General features: G+C 54.1%; 2 protein-coding genes across 4 annotated transcripts; one reads left to right on the top strand and one right to left on the bottom strand.

Annotated features, from left to right (window-relative positions):
• Positions 1-736: 736 nt before the first annotated feature.
• Positions 737-4,558, bottom strand: LOC126643027 (myelin-oligodendrocyte glycoprotein-like). Its single transcript, XM_050321141.1, has 3 exons — positions 4,449-4,558; positions 3,086-3,190; positions 737-2,753 (listed from the first exon to the last, which is right to left on the bottom strand). The coding sequence occupies exons 2-3, from the start codon at positions 3,168-3,170 to the stop codon at positions 2,398-2,400; spliced, it is 441 nt and encodes a 146-aa protein (XP_050177098.1). The 5' UTR covers positions 3,171-3,190; positions 4,449-4,558; the 3' UTR covers positions 737-2,397.
• A 1,659-nt stretch (positions 4,559-6,217) lies between these two features.
• Positions 6,218-8,970, top strand: LOC126643142 (thaicobrin-like). 3 transcript variants are annotated; one of them, XR_007629688.1, is made up of 3 exons: positions 6,218-6,725; positions 7,348-8,701; positions 8,831-8,904. XR_007629688.1 is itself a non-coding variant. In XM_050321318.1 (3 exons), the coding sequence occupies exons 2-3, from the start codon at positions 6,653-6,655 to the stop codon at positions 7,866-7,868; spliced, it is 594 nt and encodes a 197-aa protein (XP_050177275.1). In that variant the 5' UTR covers positions 6,218-6,503; positions 6,580-6,652; the 3' UTR covers positions 7,869-8,970. The 3 variants fall into 3 exon arrangements, 2 of the variants coding, with proteins under 2 accessions (XP_050177275.1, XP_050177274.1); XM_050321318.1 differs by having other exon boundaries at positions 6,218-6,503; positions 6,580-6,725; positions 7,348-8,970; XM_050321317.1 differs by having other exon boundaries at positions 7,348-8,970.
• The last annotated feature ends 3,170 nt before the right edge of the window (positions 8,971-12,140 follow it).

Here is a 12,140-nt window from a genome sequence, read left to right as displayed (position 1 = left end):
TGGGCTCTCAGTATACTGAAATCCTGAAGATGGAACTTCTTACACCTGGCAGAGGGTTAACCACGGACAGTGGGGACTGTGACACAGTGGGTTTCCTGTGAGGAATGTTAGCCTATTGTGTTAGGACATGTGGCTGTATGTCCAATCATGAGTTGTTATGAAGTGGTAAACCAATGCTGTGTGTACATGTGTCACCCCAGAACTGTATAAAGGTAGCTGTACTGTTGCAATAAAAAAGCTGCTGGTATCCTGAAACCCATGTCGCCTCCCTGCCTCAACCACAACATATGGTGACCCCGACGTGATTTCGAAGGAAGATAGAAGAGAACTCGACAAGAAGTGAACGAAGAATCGCTCGGGCGGGACCTCGAGAAACTGCTACCCAGAGGGATCAGACGGCCGCTGATTCCCCCGTTTTGTTTTCACTGCTGCTCAGCCCGAGAGATCGCACGCCGCTGAGCTGCCTAACGCTACTACTGAGAACTTTCTTGCTGCTGCTGAGACTTTTTCACGGCTACGTAAGTTACTGAGCGGTCCGCTATCAACCCTTCTGCCGCGCTACCCTGTTCTACCTCAGAGGATTCGTAATCTCGCTCCGCTCCCAGCCTTCCCACAGGGCTGCCCCGCTCTCCCCCTGGAGCATCGTTATCTCGCTCCGCGTTCCAGCTGCAGCCCTACGGACACTGCGTGGCTGCATATGCAAACTGCGTGCCAGTACGTAAACTGAGTAGCCCCTCTCCTGACATCTCGGCTGTGCGCAGCGCCCCAGCCCGCTCCGTGCCCGGTTCGCATCCCCCCGCTATCACCGGACGCCCCTGACTGTGCGTGGAGTAGCTGAGGCCGTGCCCTGAATGTGCCCTGACTCAGCAGTGCTGTTTGTTCCAAGCGGACCCGGCTTTGTAACTCCTGCAGCCGCCTGGCAAGCAAACCGCTGCTTGCCCCCCTCCTCCACGTGGCTCGGCATGTTGCGAATTCTTCGTATCCTGGCAACCAGCGTTTATCAGCTCTGAGCTGCTCAAAGGCAACATTTCAGCTACCGTTCAGCTTCGCTTTATTATTGCTCTGCTTGTAACTTATTTTAATACCTCCTGAAGCAATCTAGAAGGTTTTCACGTCCTGAACAAGGACGGAGAGAGACAGCTCCGAGAGAGCTGTTGGAGGCGGGAACTCCGGTGTAGTTTTAAAAGCGACAAAAAAGTCGCAGGGGGCCAGCCCAGATCTTTTGGAGACACCTGTCTAGAACAGGTGAACCACCGGAGTATAATAAGTTCCATGTTATCTAAAGAGGATGACTCTGTCGTCCCGAGTGGCAGTTACTGCTAAAGAGAAACATGGAATCAAGCTAGGTGCCCTGCTCCTGCAAAAATGCTAATTTGGAGCAGAGATCACGGGTACCAGGACTTCTAAAGTTGCTTTCAGGAAAGTCATGGAGTTATTAACTTCCTGACACCTGCTTTTTGAAGCACTGAAAGACTTTAAGAAGTCAAAAACTACAAATAAAAAAAAAATAGAAAAAATAGAAAAAAGAAAAAAAAAGAGAAAAAGAGAAAAATAGAAAAAAAATTAAAAAAAAAAAGAAAAAAGGAAAAAAAAAGGAGGGGGGAGGATACTTGTTTGTTCAGCTAGCTTTTGAGGAGCAATATTCTTATCCTCCAACAGTCTGCTTTCTACCTGCCTGTTGTACACGCACAACTACATGGACAACTCATTGATAGACATTCAGCACTGAGAAGAAGGAATACATTCTTGTGGACTGATGAAAGGAGGACTGGTTAATTCTTTGCCTATGTGTGTAATTGTATTGTATTATTGCTATTGCCATGTCACTAGTGCAAGGGCCCTGTATTAGCTGATGCTGGCAATTTTCTATAATACAAAAGAGGGGGAATTGTTGGGGAGCCCAGCTGGTTCTGGGCTCTCAGTATACTGAAATCCTGAAGATGGAACTTCTTACACCTGGCAGAGAGTTAACCACGGACAGTGGGGACTGTGACACAGTGGGTTTCCTGTGAGGAATGTTAGCCTATTGTGTTAGGACATGTGGCTGTATGTCCAATCATGAGTTGTTATGAAGTGGTAAACCAATGCTGTGTGTACATGTGTCACCCCAGAACTGTATAAAGGTAGCTATACTGTTGCAATAAAAAAGCTGCTGGTATCCTGAAACCCATGTCGCCTCCCCGCCTCGACCGCGACAAAGGAGGAAGCACCTTACGAGCTCCTTATGGCTGCTCGGTGGGCAGTTCTAACTCCATGAAACATTCCTGGTATTTTCAACAGTGGGACTTAATAACACCCTATTTCCAAAGCAACCCCCTGAAACTGTTTCTGGGCACAAGGACAGGGAACAAGAGCACTGACCATGAGCAAGTAAATCAGAGGTACCAGGGACACAAACTACAGACCTGTCACCTTGAGCTCCACCTGAGCCTCGTCATAATCTGAGCCACGGCGAACAAAGCAGGTGAAAGTCCCTGTGTCAGATGGTTGGACATGGAAAATCTTCAAGTCTGCGCTGCCCTTGGCAAGGCCGTCCTTCCGCAGCTCAGTGCGCCCTTGGTACTGAAGCATCTGCTCCCCATACTGGTCCTGGCCCTCCTTGAAGCGATGCACAAAGGGCGAGAACTGCTCCCGAAACCAGATCACCTCCGTGTCCTGTGCATCCTGCTCTGGGGAGAAGCCGCAGGGCAGCACCACGTTCTCACCCTTGGCCACGGTGATGGGGTCAGGGGGTCCAGTGACTTGGAATGGATCTGGGAGAGACCCCCGGAGGAGGAAGAGAGAACTGTGAGTTTGCTGAGGCACCTGAGCTCGGGCACAGCAGCGGCTGCTCCGCGTGGTTCGGGTGCTGCCGGGCCAGGCCATGGCGCTGGCAGCGTCCCTGTGCCGGGGCACACGAGGGGCTGAGGGGAGCTGGGACGGGGACCCTGCCCTGCAGCACCACCTGAACACCGAATAGGAAAGAAAAGGGCCTGACCCTGCTCTGTGCTCTGCTGTTCACAGGGAGCTGCTGCACTGGCAGCCAGGAAGATATTCAGGCTGGAAGCTGTGCCACAGCATTCAGCAAGAACAGGGGGATTCTTACCTGAGTGCCCCTGATGACCTTGGAAAACTAAACTGTAAATGACAAAAGCCAGCAGAGTGCAGTGGATGGGGGAACCGCAGAGCATCCTCCTCTCAGGAGCACAACCTGGAGATGGGCAAGGAGAGAGAAAGGGCAAAAGGGAAGAGAAACAAGGGAAATTAAAATTGACCAACCCACCAGGATGAATTCACTTTTCAAGGGGTTCATTGCTGGTTTCAGCCCTTTCTGTAATGTCTAGGGAAGAAGCTTCCATGGCCAAGGTTGAACTCGATTTCCCATCATCAGACTGACTTTGGTTAGTGCTTTATACGCAAAGTACCTGACTGGTCTAAAAAGTTGTGGGAATTTCCCCTGGGAAAGCAAAGGACAAGCTGCAACATCTGCTCAAGTTGCACCAGAAAGGGGCAGTTGTTTTCATGTGGAGCCCTGGCTTTTCTGACCCAGCCTTAAGAAAGGGACTGACAGGGCAGGACAAGAAGGACAAATCCTGATCGAGTCTGGACTCACTGCCTGCTCCGCACTGAGAGTGGGAGAAGGCTTTGCACCAAGGGAAGCAAAATAGTCAAAACACTGATCCAAGGCCCAGCCAAGACAGGACCTGGCTCTGCTCTGCTCTGCTCTCCCACCCACCCCCTTTTTGCTCACTGACTTGGTTCTACTTTGCTAACAGGACATGGAAACCACAGCTGCTTCAGGGAAATGGCTGTGATAGTTTGGACCTGGATCCCTGTCAAATGCCCGAAAGTTACAACAGCAGCCCCCTTCCCCCCTCCCTTCTCCTCTTAGGGCAAAGAAAAAAAAAAATAAAAATTAAAGAATCCAAAGTCAAGCTATTTATATTAAAAAAAATATATATCTTTACGTAAATTACAGTTATATACAGTTAAGATGCTATATACACAGTAAAAGGGGATCCACCCCCCGAAGGGATAGGGAAAGGGGAAAAAAGGGATGAAAGGGAACAAAAGGGACACCGAACAGGTATACTTGATCAAACTGAAGAACTATACTAGTAATTAACAAAACAGATCTCACCACTTCCCTTAGAAAAGCAGGATTGGCAGACACAGCCAGCACTCTCCGAACCCCCCACGTGGCAGGCCAGCGGTCGCTGCAGGCCTCAGCTTTAGATAAGCGAGACCAACGTAAGGACCTACAGTTCCCGACCCTCGCTGGAAGAGAAGAGAGCGAGGTCTCTAATCTCCAACTTATTTGTTCTCTGGTTTACGTAAAAATCATATGGAATACTGGGTACTTGGCCAGTTCTTTGGTTACAAACTGGTTACCAGGAAGGCCTAGATCAAAATCATCACAATGGCAGAGGGCAATTTCCATCCCATCTTTTCCAAAAGAAGCCACGTACCTGGAGACCCTGAGCTCTTTCCTGGTCTCTGGGCTAGAGCTGGAGCTACTTGACTGTCCCCAAGAGTGTTGGAGGGGTCCACTGATCCCAGCTGAGCTGTCTGACAACCAAAAAAGTTATCACCCTGTCCCAGCCTGCCACCTGTTTTCTCTTGCACTCTCTCCTCCCAAAAGTGAAAGGTCTTGAGTAATTTGGGGAGTTCTGTAATCTGGACATGCCCTTCTGGCAGCATGCCCAGGCACAGCCCTACTGCAGGGGCTCTCCAGGGCTGCTCCTTGGACTCGGGAGGGGACAGATGTGGCAGCACTTTGCACATCCCTGGGATGAGCCCAGAGGCAGTGGGGAGGAGGGAGGTGATGGAGCCAGGATTCTCACCCAGAGGCAGTGGGTGGGAGTAAAGCCCAGCAGCTTCTTAAATCTTGCTTAAAAGCCATTGCCAGCCCAGAGGCAAGGCCATCGAGGTGGTTGGTTCAGGCAAAGCTGCTGCCCTGAGAGAGGCAAAGGCAGTGCCCGTGGGGGCTCAGCCCTGTCGGTCCCGGCACCCTCCCACCCCCATCAGGCCTGGGGGCACCTGCTGGGGCAAAGGGACCTGATCAGGGACCTGGCCAAAAGGGTGGAAAAGGGACTGGTAAAACAGAGCCTGGACCTGAGCTTGGCTGGCCAGGGAGTTGGAGAGCCCAGGTCCAGGCAGGGGTATCAGTCAGGCAGAGGGTCCCTGCTGGTGTCAGGGGTCCCAGAAGTGTGGCGTGCCTGAGGGATGTGTGTGGGAGGGCTGTGGGTCTGCAGAGACCATCAAGCTGGATGTGTGGGGTCAGAGGGCCCGGGGGTGGGACAGGGGCACCCCTTGGGCAGACAGGCCATGTCATTGCTCGAGGTGTCTGCAGATGTGCACAGGAAGCCAGAGAGTGTGGCCTGTGTCACCTGCACCAGTGACCCCCTGCCAGCCCTGCAGGAGGAGTGGACTTGGCTGCCTGTGCTGGGGATGATGTGGGTGCCACAGGGACCTGTGCCTGGGCATGTCTGTGTGTGTGTGTGTGTGTGTCTGTGTCTGTGTCTGTGTCTGTGTCTGTGTGTCTGTGTGTGTGTGTGTGTGTCTGTGTGTCTGTGTGTCTGTCTGTGTCTGTGTCTGTGTCTTTGCCTCTTTTCTGGTTCCTTCCAAGCCAGCCTGTCCCAATCCTGCTTTCCCAGACCATCTCCCAGCACCAGGCAGCAGAGCCACCTGGCAACAGCTGCCCTCTCACCCTTCTTGATATGGTGGCTTTCAGAGGGATGTGACAAAGCAGAGTGGAATGCTCTGAGTACTTTATGAGTGGGGATGAGGCCATCACCCCCAGGGAGCATCAACCACTGCCTGGAGAATACAGAGTTGTGGTGCAAAGCCCAGCAAGTGCTGTCCCCCCTTGACCAGCTGAGCCATCGAGGCGGCACATGCCCTGCAAGCATCTCCACCATGAACCCACTGGCAGCATCAGAAACCTGGGCAAAGAGCCAGGGCAGGAGCCAGCCCTCTCCCTCAGCCCAGTGTGCAGCCTGGACCCCCAGAGCAGGGCCACTGCTGTCCCCAAGTGCCATCCCACGGGGCTGGAGGTGCCTGTGGTGCTGCTGACCCGGGAGGGCTCTGAGCATCCTGCACAGGGAGATCCAGGCCCCTGCAGCGCTCAGGGGCTCTTATCACCCCCCTGCAGATGGCAGGAGGGAGGGGCCGTGTGGCAGAGCCTGTGCTGCACACAGGGCTGGGCACTGCAGGAGCAGGAAGAACAGCCAAGTGCAAGTGTTAGATGAGGTCACACGTGGGCTGGAAGGTTCAGGGCAGGGGAGGCCATCGCCCAGAGGAGGGGAGGGAGAAGCTCCATGGGGTGGTCCCCCAGACAGACTCCCAGTCCCAGCTGTGCTCTCCAGGCCATCCAGCCCCTCTGGACTGTGCTCTGCTCACTCAAACAAGTGCTGGGCAAGCTGAGTCCAGCCACGAGCTGAGGAGGAGATCAGGGGAGTGGGGAGCAGACTGAAGAGCTTTCCAAGTTATCCCAAACCTCCCTTCCTGCAGCCAACCTGCAGGTGAGTGCTGACTGTCTAAAAAGTGCCTGAATAATGTGACTATTCCATCATTGCTTCTCTGCTTTGTCATCTTCAGGCAGTCTCGGAGTCCTGCCACTGGCACTTCCAACAGGGGATGCTTCCTCCCCTGCTGTTGATTTTCTGTACATATGCTGGCATCCAGGATGGAGAGAGAAGAGAGTGAGACCTTAGTCAATGAGGTGGAGGAGATGAGTGGAAGAGGTGAGTTTCAGGAGGGAAGAAGGAAGGGAACTGTCCTCTCTTGAGGAGAAAGAAACGAATCTTTGCTTTGGAGGAACTATTTAGGTTCAAAGCACCTGGAGCTTGTCCCAGCCTGGGCTTGTCATGGGTTGGGACTTGGTGACTGCAACACCCCCAGCTGAAGTTCTTGTGCTGATCTGCAGAGCCCCCAACAGCACCAAAGACACCTGAGGTGACATCCTCAGCCCCTTCCTTTGCATGTAGAGAGAAACAGGAATTTGGGGCCACAGGTTATGGGTCATGGGGTAACACCTCTCACAGTCTGCACTGGTTTGTGCCCAGACCTGCCTGTTCTGCTCCTGCAGCAGCAGAGACTGCCAGGCTCAGGTCCAGGTGTCTGCACTGCAGATGTGCAGCCACCCACTGATGTGCATCCTCCTCCAGGAGACAGGGGTCTCATTGGTCAGGGTGAATGCAAGGTCCTGGGGAGGGACAGGATTGGGGCAGCTCTGAGGCTGGGGCAGTCCAGCAGTGAGGGCTTTCCCACCCTGGGAAATGGAACTCACCCTTTCCCTTCTCCTGCTGGGGTGGATGTAGCCCTGGGGCTGCCTGTTCTGAGCAGCTTCTCCTTCTCTGTCCCCAGTCGACATGACCCTGGACCCGGACACCGCCAACCCCTTCCTCATCCTGGCTGGTGACCAGCGGAGGGTGGGACGGGGGGACGAGTGGACCTCGCTGCCCGACACCCCTGAGCGCTTCGACACTGAGCCCTGTGTGCTGGGCAGGCAGGGCTTTGCTGAGGGCAGACACTGCTGGGAGGTGGAGGTGGCTGAGGCAGGGGACTGGTGGGCTGTGGGGGTGGCCCAGGACTCTGTCAGGAGGAAGGGTGTCCTGAGCTTTACCCCCCAGGAGGGGATCTGGGCTGTGGGGCAGTGGTTTGGACAATACCACGCTTTTACTGACCCTGACTGGACCCCTCTGCACCTTCCCTACCTCCCCAGGGCCATCCAGGTCTGCCTGGACTTCAGAGACAAGCAGGTGGCATTTGCTGATGCTGAAAATGCAGCCCCACTCTTTGCTTTCTGCCTGGCCTCGTGTCCTGGGGAGAGGCTGCGCCCCTGGCTCTGGGTGGGGACGGGCTCGTGGCTCCAGCTGTGCCCCTGACACACAGAGGGAGCACAGGGAGAGAGCGGCAAGGCAAACACCATCGTCGTGGGTCTCGGTGCTGGGAACTGGTGGGGTGGTGTGTCCTGCTGGCTTCTCCCCACGTGTTCCTCTGGCCACCAAGTAGAGGACTGGCGGGTCATGGACGTGGATGCCGCCACAGAGCCCCCTTCATCCCACCCTCCCCACAGCTGGGACTGCAGGGAGAGCACCGAGACTCAGAGCACAGAGGAGCTTGGTGCCAGGAGGGCCAAGGGCAGGCAGGTGGCACTGAGTGCCAGGGCACTGCAGAGCTGCTCTGTCCAAGGCCACAGAAAATACAGCAGGTAGTAAAAGGTGCTGAGGCAGTGCCTCGGGCTTTTTCATGTTAAGATGAAGTTAAAAACCCTCAAGCACAGCTGGATGCTGATGATAACACTTATCTTCCCCACACATCCAAACCTCTCCTTGCCTCCCCTCCTCTTGTCACTGACACATGCACCAAGCACACTTCTTGCAGCAGGGCACCAGGAGCAGCTCTAGGGGAGCCCAGCAAGGCAGACATGAAGCTGAGCAGTGTTTGGAATCCACAGGAGAGGCAATTCCCACAGATCTGCCGTTCTCTGATCTCTCCCCATCAAGGTCTCCTCTTACTCACATAGAATAGACTAGACTGGAATATTCCAGTTGGAAGGGACCTACAATGATCACCTCATCCAACTGCCTCACGCCTGCAGGGCTGACCAAAAGTAAAGCTTGTTATTAAGGACCATTGTCCAAATGCCTCTTAAACACTGACAGGCCTGGGGCACTGACCAGCTCTCAGAGGAAGACTGTTCCAGACCACCCTCTTGGTAATGAAATAATCCCTCATGTCTAATTGGAACCTCCCCTGGAGCAGTTTTGAACCATTCCCAGGTGTCCTGTCCCTGGATCCCAGGGAGAAGAGCTCAGCACCTCCCTCTCCATGTCCCCCCCCTTAGGAAGCTGCAGAGCAACAAGCCTCCCATTCTCCAAAGGACACAAGCCCAGAGCCCTCAGCTGCTTGTCACAGGATGTGTCTTCCAGCACTAGATCTGCTCTTGGAGAACTGGTACTTTGTGGGAAAGGACATTCAGAGACAAGTTAAACATGGAAAGCTGGATCCTGCTAAATCCTGCCCTTAGGACAGGAGAAGGTGAATGTAAGGGAAGGGGAACCTTGTTCTTGGTCCAGCCTGGAATTCCTCTTCAGACACATTGCTGGTTGGAGCCTCTTAGTGCCACCTCAGTTGTCATCTTTGTGGCGGCATCTGGGGACAGGCAAGAGTATTGGTCTCTCTGGTCTACTCCAGTAGCTGCAAAGAGCTGCAGCACTGGGTCAGGCACAGTTATCTTCCTCCAGAGCCTGCTCTAACCCTCTTCCAATGGGGTAGGACCAAGACTGGGGACACCCACAACCCTCTTGGGTTTTATTTTTTTACTTACTATTGTCATTGGTATTATTATGTTTCACATTGTTTCAGACATTAAATTGTTCTTATCTCAACCCACAAGTTTTTTTTTCCTTTTTCCCCCCACCTCACTTTGGGGCTGTGTGTGACTGAGTCGCTGTGTGATGTTTAGTTTTTGGCCAGGGTTACACCACGACAGAGGTTCATGACAGAAGGTTGGGAGATGGAAGAAGATTTGTAAGCTTTGGTTCTGTCCCTTGCCCTGGGAAACACCCCAAAGTGCTGTACATTGAGGGACACCTACTTCAGTCAAGAAGAAAAAATTCCTTTCTGAAAGCCAGCTCAGTCCCCCAGACTGGAGGAAAGCTGGATTTTTCAACAGATTGGTGCCCTGGATCCTCTTCACTGGAATTCTATGCTTTGAAGGGGGAGAAAAGGTTTAATGGGTTCCTGTTTGCTGTATCCCCCAAAAATTAAATATATTAAAAGAAAAATCAACTCTTTGGGAGCTGACTTGCATAACTGCAGCACTCTTTTTAAACCTTTTTGTTTGTTTTGACAAGGCTAAAGCCTTGTCCAGGACCTTGGAAATGCATCCAGCATTGGTTTTGCCATGTTTTGAGGGGCACTTCACAATTTCCACCCCACTCTGCAAGAGTGCTGTGACCAGGCTCTGAAACATGGCCAGGGGCTGAGGGCAGGGCTGGGGCTGCACAGGATTTTGGGGCTCTTCTTCATCCCATGGAACAGGGAACGATGGCTGCCCAGGTCTCTGCCCCGAGGTTCCTTCTCCAGCCCTGGACAGGCATCCTGCCCCACACTGCCCTGCAGGCCCTGCCACAGCGCTGGCCTGGATGGCTCTCAGAGCTCTCAGAGGGTTTTGTCCAGCTTTGAAACCTTCAGCCGGGGCTCCTGGGGCAGGTCAGGGAGGAGCCTTGGGCAGCCAGGACTGGGGGTCACTCTCAGGGGTCAGCTGGGCTCTGCAGGCTCGGCCCCCCCAGTAACAACACAACAGCCCAAAGTTTGTCTCACTTTTATTTACATAATTGCACAGCCCGTTTCCCCATGACACTGGAACGTGGTGGGTCAGACACTGATTTCCCACATCCACAAGCTGAACATCTCCTCTAGGAAGGAGGAAAAGACTTAAAGAGTGGCTACTGGGTTTTGCAGGGGCACATGCAACAACTCCAATTACTGGCAATGACAATAAAGTCAAGGAAGCTGAGTGCAGCCGTGGCTGCCCTACAGCACAGGGCCCCCACTGCCCCAGCCAGGGGCTTCTGGCTTTCACAGTTGCATATTAGGATCAACAGTGGGTCTCCTAACTGGAACAGTGGCTCCATTAAGTCCTTACCTGGGGGATGTGGTGTGGGAGTGCACGTCCCTTGTCACCGGTCAGAACTCGGTGCAAGGCCAAGCTCCTGGGAGGCAGCCAGGGATGGGAAGGTGAAACCACTCCCCCATTTTTCTCCACTGACAATGTCCTGGTGACAAGGGGTTTGTTGGGAAGGGCCTGAAGGAAGGGGCACCCAGGACAAGGCACAGGGCAGTGGTGCAGTGCCCGCTGCCATGGAAGGGTGTGAGGAGCGGGGAGCGCCTGGGTGGGAACACAATAGGACTGGAGCAGGGACTGGGATGGGAGCTGGGCTGCAGCAGCCCCTCCTCCAGGAGCACCGGGGACAGAGTCATCCCTGCATGACTGGGAAAAGGGAAGGTGCCCACGGGTATGTGGTAGAAGGGAAGGGACAGGCAGGGAGCTGGCCGAGAGAGGGGAGCAGAGATGGGCAGCATTGCTGTGGCAGGGGATGTTCCTCTGTGGTCACACGAGCCCCTCGTGCTTAGAACAGAGACCAGTTTGGAGCAGCCCACAGGGACCCACCACTGGGCACAGAGAGGCTGCTGAAAGATGTGCCAGGGTATCCCTGAGTTGCACGAGAACCCTGGCACAGAAGAGGGAGGAGAAGAGCCAACAGAATCCAGAACTGGACTGATCCTCTTGGGATCCACCAGAAACTTCCAGCCCAGAATCATGAGACACGTAAGGAAAAACATCCTGCTTTGCAGCTAGAGAGGAGGAGGAGGAAGGAGGTGGGGTGCTTTGAATCCAAGAAATGACAGGTCTCTAGCAGGGCATGGGGTTCAGCAAAGGGGCAGAGGGACATAGTGTGCCACACACATCACCACCCACTGCAAGGACACGGGCACCTTGGAGCCTGCCTCCTCCCTGCTCTCTGCCCTCACCATGGGGAGCAGAGCTCAGGCTCCAGCCGAGCACACCCCTCTGGAGCACCCAGCAGGGCAGCGGCAGCGCCGGCATCCTCACAGCCTGCACCACACAGCAGGCTCAGGGGAGCTCAGCACCAGGCACAGGCACCACACGGCAGGGTGGCAGAGAGGCAAGGACCAAAGCCAAACCAGGGAGACCCTTGGCAGACGGGGCACTCTGAGACAGAGGGTTTTGACAGTTGGATGTGCTGGAAATGCAGGTGAAAGAAAGAGGAGGAGGAACCCCAGCCCCACAAGAGAAGGGACCCAAACCCATTCTCTGGGAACCAGCAAACTGGGAGGGCTTCACTAGAGGACACAACAGGCAGGTAGTGCTGTCAGGGATGAAGTCAATCCCAGCAGCTCCTCTGGAATGTGCAAATAAAGCGCAGAGACAGCCAGGAGCACCTGCGTCCTGCCAGCGCCGCAGGGCATGGCCTGTCCCCTAAGGTACGTGTGGAACTGATGCTACGGGAGGTCCAGCCTCAGGATGGTGAAAGGACATCAGCAAACAGAAACTTCAACCTTCTGGGGTCAGGAAAGGTCCTTTCTCAGTCATTTAAAACCAAAAGGCAGTGGTGGGCTTAGCTAGC

The sequence above is a fragment of the Myiozetetes cayanensis genome, unplaced genomic scaffold (genome assembly GCF_022539395.1).
Source record: "Myiozetetes cayanensis isolate MyiCay16 unplaced genomic scaffold, myiCay2020 scf26, whole genome shotgun sequence".
NCBI lineage: Eukaryota > Metazoa > Chordata > Aves > Passeriformes > Tyrannidae > Myiozetetes > Myiozetetes cayanensis.
Note: the sequence above shows the minus strand (reverse complement) of the source record. Positions and strands in the feature narration are given on the sequence as shown.

Coding starts and splice junctions, on each gene's coding strand:
- LOC126643027 (XM_050321141.1), bottom strand. CDS start 3,170: ATGCTCTGCGGTTCCCCCATCCACTGCACTCTGCTGGCTTTTGTCATT. Junction 2,754..3,085: donor AGGTCATCAGGGGCACTCAG/GTAAGAATCCCC, acceptor GGTCTCTCCCAG/ATCCATTCCAAGTCACTGGA.
- LOC126643142 (XM_050321318.1), top strand. CDS start 6,653: ATGCTGGCATCCAGGATGGAGAGAGAAGAGAGTGAGACCTTAGTCAAT. Junction 6,726..7,347: donor GGAGGAGATGAGTGGAAGAG/GTGAGTTTCAGG, acceptor CTCTGTCCCCAG/TCGACATGACCCTGGACCCG.